The 14,114-nt window shown below is 38.5% G+C and overlaps 1 protein-coding gene across 8 annotated transcripts in view; it reads right to left on the bottom strand.

Moving 5' to 3' along the window:
* RAPGEF2 (Rap guanine nucleotide exchange factor 2) overlaps nt 1–14,114 on the bottom strand; it is a 186,803-nt gene that overhangs the window by 60,006 nt on the left and 112,683 nt on the right. For 2 of the 8 annotated variants that reach the window (XM_075149410.1, XM_075149412.1), the window contains exon 1: nt 11,378–11,437. The exons of the other annotated variants lie outside the window; for them this stretch is intronic. In XM_075149410.1, coding sequence (XP_075005511.1) covers nt 11,378–11,437 — 60 coding nt within the window. Of the gene's footprint in view, nt 1–11,377; nt 11,438–14,114 lie in introns of those variants that run through there. 8 annotated transcript variants of the gene reach the window in all.

A 14,114-nucleotide genomic window follows, 5' to 3' on the forward strand; every position in this document is an offset into this window, starting at 1 on the left:
CACTGTAAGCATAGGAAGAGAAAAAGTAAAGCACCATTTTTCTTCTTTTCATCAAAGAGTCTTCAGGTAAGTGCAGAGATGTTCCCCAAATTCTGGAGCCCCGTGCAGCAACAACTGTGCAAAGCCATTTAAAATTTACACAAATCAACACAGAACCATCTTTTACATTAACAATATTTCCATTGAATTTTAAAACAACCTGAAGAGCTTTTCTTTGTAGTCTAAATGTCAGTTACTCAAAACTGTAATATCAAACGCTAAGTTCAATTAGCCGTTTTTTTTTTTAAATCACCTAACTTTTCCAAATGTCCACAACAACATATTCACAAGATAATGGTTTCCCAACTTTCTTCAACGACGAAGCAAAACAAGAAGGTCCTACATGGTGCCTGCTAAAACCAAGGCTGCTTTAGAGCAAGGAGACATCGTCAATTGAATTGAAGCACCATGTCATTCTGCTTAAAATGCTGACATTCAGATGTTACTTCCAGAAATTTATCTATTTGTGTCTCTGCAGGTGTGCACACAGAGTTTAAATCATCCCTTATGTTCCTGCCTTAGGTCAACAGCAGACTAAAAAACACAATTCATGTAGCAACTTATATATTCTACTGACACCATGAAATATTTCAATGGTGCCTATTTAGGACGAGATTTTAAATCAGAGATCGCCAAGCTGCAGGAAAAATAAGCAGCACAGAAATCAACTGGAAATACTAGGATCAATAACTGAAGTCCATTCTACAAATACAATTAGTGAACTTCATCATTTCTTCTCCCACCTACCAGAAGATAGAGACCCAAGATGTGTGCGTGTACATCAGCTACTGCATTAGGTCACCCTGCAATAACCAGAAAATTTGAGAGTCAAATCTTAACCACTGATTTATGACAGCGCTAGAATGGTCTTTGCTATAACAACCCATGGTGCAAGAGGTTAAGAACGTTACGTTCTTTCATAGAAGTTCTAGATATTTTAATCATTTGCTACATTAAACGTTATCTCTGCATGCTTAACTGAATAAAACCCCAGCTGGAACATGGAACCTCCACTTAAAAAAAAAAATCATATTACTCTAACTCAGGAATTCCTAAATTTAGTTTTCCCTGGGTACCATCATCACAGAGAGAATAGTAATGTACAATACTAATGGAAGTGGCAGGTGTAGGAGTGACATTTAACTGTCTAAACAACCTCTTCCTTCAACAGGAAAGAGGTAGATAACTAGATTTTCTGTATACTACTGCTGACATGCACGCCAGTGTTTGTGAAACTACACTTTTGTATCCATTTATTTAGGAATAGCAGCTGTATTCGAGGACCTTGGAAACTCTCTGCTAAACAGAAATATCTGAAATCCTTTGCTCTGATTTTGAAGAAATCTCTCATCTTCTCACAAAACTAAAAAAAAAAAAAATTAGCAACTAAAAGACCCTCCTGTTTTGGAAATGAGCAAGACTGAACAGGACAGAAACTCCTGGAGTCAGACAAAAGAAAATGTTTGCAGGAGTCATACACCAACAGGCAAGGAGAGGTACACCTAGCACACAGGCTTCTACAGTTATTAACAGAAACTAACAGTTTTCATTTTAGTTTGCTTTTTATTCTGCTCCTACAGTTTTCATTTTAGTTTGCTTTTTATTCAGCTCCTATAGCTGTGAACAGCTTCACTTTTAAAAGAATTAGCACGAATCTTCTCTGTTGCCTTAAAAAATTCAGTGGACCACCATTTCCAGATGCGGAGTTAATTATTTAAGTAGGACACTTTACAAAGGCTCCGAAATCCATAAATTCATGCATTTTCCTTTTCCTCGTGGTTCCTTAAAAGTGAGGACAACAGAAAAAAGATCCTTCTACATTATTTATGGATATTTCAAGCAAAAGCCCCCTATAGTCAGTTACTTATTCAAAGGCCAAAAAACCTAGCTAAAAACCCACTGGTGATGTGGGTGAAAACTGAAAAGGCAAGCGCACCAGGGAGACACATCCGAGTCTGACATCTGGCTCTGTCCTGAGCAATCTAGAAGAGTAAAGAGCTACTGCCTGCCAAGTATGTGGAAGATTTTTTTCTTCCTAGCTCGTTATCAGGAATACATTAAGATTTAGAGGTCAAGCTGTACCCTGATCAGTGAAGCAGCAGAGGCAGAGAGTGTACAGTGCAAGTTTTGAAGTACCTTTAACTGCTTACCTATAAGAAAAAAACAAATCAAGATCACAAAAAATGTAGTTGGGTTAAATGAGAACAGGGCTGATGGTTCAGCAAACCTAGGATATAGCTAACTAAGAAATAATTCCCACAATTCAGTTTAGATTTCCCAAAATCTAGAATTATTATTTTTTTCAACCACAACCAAATACATCCAAGTTTTCAGGTACAATGTCCTTCATCACCCCATCTTCAAGCCATCGATCCCACTACCAATATGCAGCCATATTCTCTTTTTCTGGCATTACCATACCCTTTCAAATCATCCCACGTTAGACCTTCCTGACACTCATGTAACTCCTACAGCACTCGATCGGTTAGCAGCTGCGCAGCAGCAGACAGGCATTCAGGAAACAATGCTATGGATGGAGTCCTAACAGCACAACCCAGCTCCCATTCTCCTGGCTCTGCAGGAATAACAGCAGCACAGAACAGTAAAAGCCTATTTTTAACTATAAAGCAAGCCAACATGACTAAATACACAAAGGGAGCAGACCTACAAAATAGCACGACGTCATTTTTATGAAATCATTCTTCAGAGGAAGGAAAAAAAGCTTCAATCCATTTTTTTCTTACTTGCAAAGTCACAGTTTGGAGTCAAGCTATAAACTAATAAATCCTACCCAGTCGGTGTGTCCAAATGACCCAGCGCACAGCGCCTATGCTTGTAAGCAAGCAAGCTGAAAGGCTGCAGTCAGATAAAATGAGGCAATATTTATAGACTGAGTGAAAGAAATCACAGGTTGAGGAATTTTGACCACTGGGTTATTGTCTGGGTCTACAATGTGGTTCCTGGCTGTCCATATACCTCTGAAAGTCAGGTAACTGCAGTTACCAAGAGGACACATTACTGCTGCCAAACATCGGCATTTGGTCACCAGCCAACCCTGGGACAGTTGAAATAAGTTATCTACAGGTAGAAAGTTGCAAATGCTACATGGAGCTACATTTTACCATTGCCATAGCATTCTTTAGCTTATTAACAGATACTAAATGCAGCTATAATGTAATACTTTGCACTTCGTTGCATCCTAACTCACAAACCTCCTTTTCCTTTATTTTGAAAAGGAATTGGCTCTTGATTCAAGTCAAGAAGCCGGGGCTGAAAGAGAAGGCTGGTGTTAAACCAGTTTTCATATTCCCAGTCCAAAGGAGAAGTGTCATCTCCATTACAAGCTGCAAATGCCATGGAGGATGCATGTATTTGAGTGTAGAGAGTCACAACCATCTTCACATTCAAGGCAAAATCTTCACATTTTGTCAAATAGTTGAGAGCTTTCCATTGTCGTTTACAGTAGTCACTAAACTGGAACTCAGAAGACACGTAAAGAAAATCAGAAAGCCCCTCTGAATTAAAGGAGGGGCACTCACACTCCCATCCACTACCCAGCACAGAGACCACAAAGCACAGGAACTATTGAAATCTGTAGCAGATCAAATTGTTTGGTGCCTTTTTAAGGTGCTCCAGACAGGCTTTGGTAGGAATGGCATATTACAGGAGACATCAACTTGACTGCCTATAACACAGGACTCCAGGAAGGCTAGAAAACTAGCTAGTCCAAGTTGTGAGATTTAGCAGGCTACTCCCCATTTAGGAAAATCCTCTTTTGGTTTTCATGAAAAGGGAACTAAACATGCTGGGATTTTGTGCTCCAACATTTGCAATGGAGACCATGGATCACAAAAAGACTGATACCCTTATTTTTAGCTTTTTGACCAGCTTAAAGTTTAGGCCAAGTAGAGGATGCCAGGCTGGCTAAATACTGCGAAGTTGGTTCATGGTAGCAAGCTTCACGTTTGCAGTGAGAGCAATCCCAGAAGACAGATGAAGCCTTTTGGCCAAAGGCTGGACCCACATTCTTGCATACGACCATACTGCACTAGTTGAATAACCAAGTCCAGCACCACAAGGACAAAATTAACAAACACCACCCACATAAAATTTCATCCTATTTTACGGTTATTTCACCAAATGCAATTGGTTGTGATCCTTCACCTTTTCAAGAAAGAAGAAAAAAAAAAAAATTAGGCAATGGCTCATCTCCACCCCTATGTCTCAGATGTATTAGGGACTAAGTAGCAGAACTATTTGGGTCAGGTGCTATGTTAACATAAGGCTATTTACGTTCAATATCACCCACATAAAAGCATTGCAATCTGTTGTTCTTCATCTGCCCTTCTAATACCCCCATACAAACACAGAGATTCCAGCTCCTGTGCATAGGATCAGCTTTCACAAGCAACCCACCGAGCAGCGCTCGGAGACCCCTTCGGTACAGTTTATTCTTCCTGTGGTTCTCAGCTGAATCATCACCATCTCAAAATGAACACCAAAAAAAGACTACCGGCAAGCTGACAAAATTGGAAGAACCACCAATCAACCCGTACTGGGATACCCTGTGAGTGCCAGTTACATTTCAGTAACAGATTGACGGGTTAAGCACACAGAGGTTAGAACACTAAAAAGCCTGCAGACCTGCAGGGGTCATCCCACACTTCTCTTGCACTACAGCTATCACTCTCTTTTAAATACAATATTGAAAATGAAGTGTGGCAGGTACAAGGTTCTTTGCTCAAGGCTGAATCTTGAGACATTAATGTCTCATTTTTCTCAAATCCTCAACATTAACTATACTCGTCATGTAGGGTCTTCACAGTCAGTAGTACTTCTCACCCATTGGGCAATAAAGAACACTGGAAACACTGCTTCAGTATTACCGTCACCTGCATGAACTCCTGAAATACCCTACTATCAAGATTTATTTTTTTCTTTCTAGTAGTATTACTTCTATTAATTTTTAAATTTAGAGAGCACTAACAAGAATGCATCAGTAATAGTAAGTGAAAAGAATTAATAGTCTAGTTATATACCTGCTGTTGCAACTGGGATATAAAAAATTAAAATCAGGCTTTAATGAAATAATCCTGAGATCCTGAAAATCTTGTATTTATTTCAGTCAGACAAAAATCACACCACTGTGTATTCATTAAAGGGTTAGTAAAATTAGTTCAGCTTTTCAAACATCAAGGATGCTGTCACGGACTAATTTGTAGCAATTTAAAGCCTAGAATACACCAAGGAATAAAAACTGTCTAAGATAGTTGAAGAAAAACAAACTTTAAATAAGCTTAAAAAAAAAAAAATTGTTCTTAGGAGTTTCCAGCATCAACATCATTCATTATCCCAGACAGCTGACAGTCTGAACACAGTTGAAATGTTTAACCAATTCTAGTTTACAATTTAGAAATCACGGTTCCTAATGCTCATATTGTTAAATCACATGCAGTTATCTTTTGATATTTCACTGATTTTGCAGACAACCTGTACAGCTATCAAGTACAGAAGTATTTTGCAGATGAGCTTCAGGTCATCTCAGCAGCAGATACAGAACATGAGACACTTCCCCTCGCTTTTGCACACTGGAGCAGTACCAGCAGCAGCAGCGGCGGCAATCACAACTGCAAAAACAAGCAACGCAACTGACAGCAGTTTCTAATCCTCTTATAAGCTACATATTTCTTTCCATATCACTATCTGAGATTCCCTGCCTTAGATAATTAAAAATGAAATCTCCAAAGTTCTAATTTCCAGCAAAGTTCATCTTGCTGGAATATTTTTACAGGTCCATTTGCTAAACTGTTAAGTTCACATCACTTGGAAATTGTTTAAGTACAAGCATAAACAGGAAATTGTTTAAGTATAAGGTACCACTGTTTAAAACTCTCGAGCCAGTATTCTGCAAGGGAGTGCGAATATTTTGCAGGTGGAAGAATCAACTTGAGGTACTGAGGCACAATGCTTGTTTCTAGTTACAATGGACTTCACACTACTCTACGTGCATATTGCTAATTCCCTGATATTTTAAAGCCACACTACTTGGCACAACGCATGCCATTATATTCTGCTTTTTAGAGCTTCTATTATTCCTCCATCTTTATTAACTTGTAGAATCAGGAGTGAATCAACAGTACCTTAAGGATTTAGAATTTTTTGTTTCTTTTGACGTTTGGCTTTTTGGTTGTTCGGGGATTTTTTTTTTAATTGTCAGGTATCAGCAGCTCCCAATTTCAGCTGGATTTTCAGCATGCCTGAAGATCAGGCAGGAGTGCGTACAACTCAGTAATGGTAAATAGTATTAGGTTGCTGGTCTCAAAATAGCATTTTGGAAGAAGCTGACTTTCCTCTTCAGGTTCACATCGGTATTGTGACTATAAATGACATGTTTCAGTATGCACCATCATAAATAGCACTTTGCAAACACTCCAACACCACCACTAGATTTGGCCACTTTGGAACGTAAACCGGAACCGGTAATATTGATTATGTTAGTTTCCCAATTCTCATCATGAGGCCTGAACTTTTCCTACTTCATAAACTTACTAAACAAACGCTCTGTTGTGAGATTTTCTATGCCAACTATCCATGCTGACCTCAAAAAATTTCAGCTACTTCTTAAGAAGGTAGAGAAAGCAGTTTTGTGCACACACGCACAACATACATATAGATGGTGGCTTTTTTGGTGAGGTTCTCTTTTTTGCCTTTTTTTTTTTATTTTAAATATGTTGTGCAATCCCCAGGCCTTGAAACAGTAACAGAAAGATGGCAGGACATCTCCTACGCGCCAAGGATGTTTTCATTGCCATCTCTACAGGTCACTAATGCATTCACTGTCATTCCTATGAAATGACCCAAATTTTGCTACTTACAAGCTTTTGAGAAAATGTGCAGTTAAATGTTGTCCTGGAGAACAGGAATTTAGCCAGACTCTACCACAGATCTCTGGCAGGATGCCAGGCAAGTCACTTAAAAATCAACCTTTCAGATGATTATTAGGCCATGGGTGACTGAACTGGGCCAATACACAGAAAATTAAAATTAAAAATCTATACTTTGAACACTTACTTAAGCCTAGCTACGCTGAGAAATAAGCATCTTAAGTTCTCAAAATTCTGTTCTTACTTTTTGCCAAAGATTTGCTTCAGCAGAGCTACCTAAAAAGTGAAGATAATTCCCCCACACACTACTTTAATAATCACATGAACACTGTAGTTACAAACATCTAAAAAAAGCCACAGAAGAAAAAAAATAATTAATGCTTTCATCTTCTGAGTAGGACTTGAATAGTACGCCATAAACACAACCTGGCCATTTGAGCAACGAAGCTAGCGCAAAATATCAAACAGCTGCTCGCTAAACCAGAGCTATCCATCTTGAGATGAATCTTGTGGAAGATACATGGTCATGTAATTAAAGACTGTATCATAATGCATCTATGAAGAGGCGAAATACTATTCCTAATCACATGAAAAACCCAAACTCCTTTATTGGTCTTCAGAGAGGACTTTTTTCCCAAAATACACAAATTAAAAGGAAAGGAATAATCAGAAGGGGCGAAAACAGAAATCTGGTTTCAATAAGCAATAAAAATAAAGGTGCCTAACAGTAACAGGAAAAAAAAAATCTGCATCATGTCCCAGGGCAATGTAATTCATTAGGATGAACAAAATCACAACCATCAGCATCTACAGTAGTTAATAGGTTACTACCTAGTTGGAGTTCTTTTTCATACATCTTTTTTTTTCCCCAGATGTATATACAAAAATATCCAGGTATGATGCCACCTCAGATTGTTCAGCTTACCAAGTGTAGCCACCTGATCATCACACCTCCCTTTCCCATGTCTTATTAGTGCTGTGTGATGCTCACTCAAAGGACAAATAACTATCCCAGGTTACATTTATTGTTTCAGTTATAAAACAATACTAATGATCTCTTCCAGAAAATTATGCTTACTCTGTATAAGTCTAGACTTCTTAGGAAAGCATTCCAACCAACACCCTTACTAGACACCAAACAAATAACATATTTGAACAATATCCGCTCAAGACTCTTCCTCAAAATACCACTCATTTCCTTCTCCTTCCTGGGAGCAAGGGGGCCCCTAGCACATGGCCACAAATGTTTGTGAACTAAAACATGGTAAGAACAAGCCAAAGATCTGACTTATTGCTTTCAATATTTCAGTAATTCAAGACAGGTCAAGCACATAAAAAAACTGCAGTACCTACATGATCACTAAAGGAGAGTCACCGAGCTGGCAGTGAAACATATCCTTTATTAGCAGACTTTATTTCAATAATACCCAAAGTAAAAATGTAACTTATCCTTTCTTACAGGTTGTGCATAAGTCACTCCAATGTACCCTGCAATTCATGAGTTGCTAACCGTTACACAGTTATGAAAGAACAGTGTATCTCAAGTAACATTTTTTAAAGCCATTATACCTGTCATTTTTTTTATTTTTTAAAAATAACCTTGAGTGAAGTTCCTACAAACACCACATACAAGGGAAAAGAAGAAATGAGATAGAAAGGTAACATTTTAGAAAGCCTGAGTCTACCGTGGGAACCTTCACACGCTAGACCTTCATGTGATTTTTCCACATAATAAAGCAGGTATACGATGGAATGTGTGAAACTTTTCAAAAGATAGTTGTTTCAACACCCACAAAGTGACCATTTTGGAAACATCACTCATCCTCCTAACATTTAAGATTAGGAAAATTATAATGACAGCACAACAAAGCTAGTTGAGAGGACTCTTAAAAAATGAGCAAGGATACAGCCAAATAGAACGAACCTATTGAACTGCTACATGAAATCTGCTGAAGTACTTTAAATACAATAACTAAGCAGAACTACTTTTTCAACAATCCAGCTTTCATTTCTCTGCCATCTTTCACCCAGGGGATACTTTTAGTCCCTGTTCAGCAGATGAGAATAGTTGTGTATCAAGGAACATCACCCACAGAGCAACACCACCTTCAGACAGGCATCCGTAGCACTGCTTCAAACTCTTCCAATTTATGAAATACGAGGTATGCAGGACCAGTACACATGACTGATGCGGCTGATTTTGTTTCCTGTATTAAGTAATCTAGGAAACACAACACAATCTTTTACTTTTCCTCCGTCCATTCTCACTACGATGAACATAATGGTCAGTTTGTATACCATTTTCACAAAACAGTAGATTTAACCCATATCCCTCATTCCCTAACTAAAATAGTGTGAAATTAAGATTTAACAGCATTAACTAAAATTAATTTGCAGAATTTTGTGAAACCTTGCACAGGAGATTTTTGCATTCAATTCCAGAATGTCCCAGCAAATCAAGCTGTGAGACTCTAGGCAGGGATGTTACAGAAAGAATTAAGGCTCTTTCCTTGAAATAAGATCAAGTCAGATATCAATAAAAGATTTAGGATTCTGGGAACATACTAACATGAAAATAACTCATCACCAAAAATAATTAATCAAATAAGTTGTCTTGCTTTGCCTAAAAAGAAAAAGTCTGTATACCTTGAAATTCCAAGTTTGCTTTCCCTCTCTACCAAGAATTCACATCTTTCAGCCTCATTTTCCAAGCAAAATAACCTCTACCTGGAGAACAGGCATGGAAAATTTCATTGCCAAAGTGGTATTTTTCGCTGAGCTACATTGTGTCCTAATAATTTCATTTTAAACTTCTATATAAACTCTAAACTATGGCTTTTGTTCATGCAAAATCTGCAATTGCCTGCCAGCCCTATGTCAAGTATGATTTCTTTCTCTTACATATATGTGGACGTTTCTTAAGGTAAACTCATTTTCTTGTAAAGCAATACCTTGACCTTATTCCTTTTCTTATTCTTACATTTTGGTCCAGAGAGTGAAATTCATCTCTGCGATTTAATTAACTCAAAATAATACCAAAAAATAATGACGGAGCTTCTAAGTAGTTTCTAAAATGCCAAGTTAATTTGTCCTATCAGCAATTATTTTATGTCAGTTAGACTTGCTGTGTTACGAGAATCAGTCTAGAACTTTTCATCAACATTCTTTGGAGAGTAGAAAGAGCAGGAAAAACCAGTACATACATATGCAGCTTTCACATTTTATTCCTATTTGCACATTCAAGGTATCCTATTTCTATTTCACCTTCTTCAGTACTTGAGTTTCAGGAGGAAAGAAGATTTTTTTTTTTTTTCAGATTAAGTTCTAAATATTTCATGAACACCAAATGATTTGGTAACATGAACGCCGTTATACTTAGAATGTAATTAAGAAGAAGGGAAAGGAACAAAACAGTCTACAACAAGAAACAGTGATATGTCTGCTACATGCATAAGAAAAATCCACTAGACACATTGAGAAATGTTTCTAGATTAGTTTCCGTATTTCTACACAATCAAAACTGAATTCTTGCAGAAAATGTTCCTCCCTTAGAAAGTTCGTGCTATCACATCTTCCCAATATTTACGATTCTTAGCTGTATATGCTGAACATACTGTACACATTCCCATGCACATTCTAACACACACAGTATGCACAGAACATATACATAAAAATCTTTTCAAGAAACAAATTGTAAGACTGAAAATTATGTTGAACCATATAAAATCTAGCATGAAGATTTAAATGTGTTAACTTAGCGATAAGAATCTATAGTTCTACAATCTTTTTATCATGTAAAACCTAAATTTCTAATTCCTGACACCTGAGGCCTTGTTAAATAATGTTTGCTCTTCTGCTTATGAATGCATTTTTCCCAAACAATAAACACAGGCAGCCTATGGGATTAAAGCGTGACAAAGGTGTAGCTGACTCATGGGATCAATTAGAAAGCATCAGTACTTACGCCTTTTGTTCGTTCCATGTTTTACTAACAGTTTCTGCATTTTCAGCATAAATGGATCACAGATGTTAAACGCCATGCTACAAGGTAACAGCACACTAGTACCACACACTAGACAGAACAAACCTATTCTTATCACCACCTACAATTATATCACTTGTTATACAGCTTGAATATTTCCTTGAAGTTTTAACAAATGCATAATGATTTTAACTGAATGCTCATAGCTTGTTGCCCAATGAAAGTATGTCAGCATTTTTTCTGTAAATTTTTAACATTCAAAAAGAACCTACAGAGTTGCTTTTTCTAAGCTGAAAGCAATCTTAAATACAGCCACAGACTCTGATGCCACCTCAGGTACAGCTTTCCTCGAAACCCACTACTAAATTCACAAGCAGGAAAGCCCGTGAGCGGGACGACAAGCAGTTTCAATCTCCATGCAGTTTGCCCGTGACAGGTTATTGATAGAACAAACGGAATTTGCAATACTTACTGAGTGTTTCTCCTGCTGGCCCATAACTCCATGGTTAGCTGGGATTGCAAGTGGTTTCATAATGAAGAAACATAAGCTGAACTGAATTTACACATCATGTACCAATTTCTTATGGATGGCAAGTCACCCTCTACAGCATTAAATTAAAAAGAGGAGGAGGAGGGGAAACCAAGCTGGAGCTAAAAGTGTCACTACTGGTAAGCTCAAAACCCCCCTCGCACTTGTAGTGCAGAGCAGCAATCCAAACGACAGCGTTAGTCTCCATTTTTGTAACACTGAAAGTCTAAGCATGTCAGGACGTACAGAGCCTGATGAAACCCTACATATCCAGCATTCATCCAAGGGAACAAAACCATTCCCTGAGCCCGAGGAATGGGAAGAGCAGAAAAAGGAGGAAAAAAGCTAAAATGGCTGACTGCACAGAGACTCCCTCAAAAAGGCTTAATACAGTATTATATTAGTCAGGGTGCAGGAACCAGCCTCCAGCATTCAGCCAAGCATTGTTAATACTCCTGTTTCATTTGCAATCACACACACTCACACACGCAGCCTCCCCCCTCCACCACTACCCTCCACTCCCCCAAAATCAGGGCAGAGCACAGGAATAGGGACCTCCTCCCCTGGCTGCTAATAATGCTGACAGAGTAGTGACCAGTGATCTCTGTTCCACTCAGCTAACCAAGTTTGCACAATTAATCTTAGTAGCGTGACATTGATGGACATTTAATTTTATGATGCCTGTTCCTCGCAATCAAGACAAGCACGTCTACCGCCCAAAGAGTCAGCAACAAAAATACAACACAGTTACACACACACAAAACCCAGAGAATCATGAGTCTGAATGCAATACGCCAATATAATTACGTTATTGTGCTTACTTTGGAAGACCATGGCTGCAGGCAGTTGGCATAGCAACGCACAAGGAAAGCCATTTCCTGGGTAGAAAGAATGCTTCCTTTTCTAAATAAAAAATTCCTCTTAGGATACAAACGGCATTGCTGCTTCCTGCAGAAAGCAAAGACACTGTAGTCTGTCTCTTAACCTGCACAGAGGCACACACTCAATGCAGTTCGAGTGATGTAAGTGGATTTCTCTCTCTCTCTCCTCTCCCTCCCTCTCCCTTTATCCACCGAAATATTCAAGTCAAATGGAAGACACATTCCTTGAGGCTCGCCCCCTCGGATACTTAACCATTTCACTCATTAAGGTAGAGATGGACCATGCAGATAAAACAGCAAGCTCTTGCCTGTATCTGGTATCAGCCTCTGAAGATCAAGGCAGCCCCAGAGGGGAGGGATCCGTTCGCTGCTGGCTCCTAAGAATATCACTGAAGTCAGGCTGGGAATAAGGACCCACGTTTACCTCGCCAAATCCTGAACTGAACACGACTTTTCATGAAGATGAGGATAAAGCAGAGGGTTTGACATCACCTCCCTTTTTCCCCCACCCAAAAGAGTGCTGCTGCAGAGCTGTAAACATTGTTATCAAGTATTTATAAACAGTGCACTTGACGAGCTGCCTCAGATTTTCAGCAGCTTCGCTGCTACGCAGGCCACAGATACGCAGGGGCTGTGGCAGGTAAATGTCCAGAACCCTTTAACACGTCATTTAAAGTCTTTCTGAATACAGCTCCTGCTTCTCCAAGCACACTGAATACACAAATTCCACTATAAACAAAAGGGCATGCAAGATCTGGAAGAGCTTGACATACATATGGCTTTTATAATTCTCTTCTCTGACTGTAATTATATCTTAAACCTAGAAATTTCGCCAGTCACTCCCATGTACACTATACCACTTCTCATGTTATACTAGCAACATCATACTGCAGAGGAGCTGAAATGCAACGGGGAATGTGCTCAAGCAATAAACTCTCAGCCCTATACCACGTACATCTTAAGTGCCACAATCACGCCACTTGACACAGGGGAGACCAAGCCAGGGCAAACAGGCACATGCCACTCTTCCATTAGGCTTCAACTTTAGTACAGTTCTCTAACACGACTACAACACATTCTTTAAAATCAGAGACCATCTGTGCTTGAAGTAACTTCAAAGTCTTTTTTTCTTTTTTTGGTACAAGAACAATAGAAAAAAGACTTAACAGTTGTTACACATAAGAAGAAAACGAACACTACAGAATACTATGTCACACAACCTGCAGCTGCCTTCCACCAAAATAACATGTCCGCTGATAATGAGTCTAGTTTGTTACACAGTGATTTCTTTCAGTGCTGACAATGACTGCTAGTAAATGAGGCTATAAAAACTAGTGGAAACGAATTCTAGTAAGCAAGAAAAGATCCTGAAATATCTGGTCTATTTTTTCCACAGTTATTCTTAGGACACCATTTCATACACAGCACATTTTAAATTGAATATATTTACATTTATGAGAGCTTAATGACACTTGTGCCCTTGGTCTTCCAGTATATGCTAAAAGGTAAGTTATTCTTTAAACAATTGAATTAAAAAAATTAGTTTAGAATTTTTAAAAGTCTTTGTAAGGTGCCAGTGCAACTAACAGATGATTTTAAAATGTTAGATCATGCTTAAGCCTTGTAAAACAGTCTAATGCTGGGCGCAATCAATTTTCTGACGAAGTGCTGACCAGAAATAGCAGAAGTTACTCATTTTAGGAAGCTTAGACAAACCCTCTCTAGTACAACATTTAAAAATATTACTTGTTGACAAAGCAATTAAAATCCTCTTGAGTCTGATTCGGTGGCCTTGTGGT

The sequence above is a fragment of the Calonectris borealis genome, chromosome 4 (assembly GCF_964195595.1).
Source record: "Calonectris borealis chromosome 4, bCalBor7.hap1.2, whole genome shotgun sequence".
In the NCBI taxonomy this organism is placed as follows: Eukaryota; Metazoa; Chordata; class Aves; order Procellariiformes; family Procellariidae; genus Calonectris; species Calonectris borealis.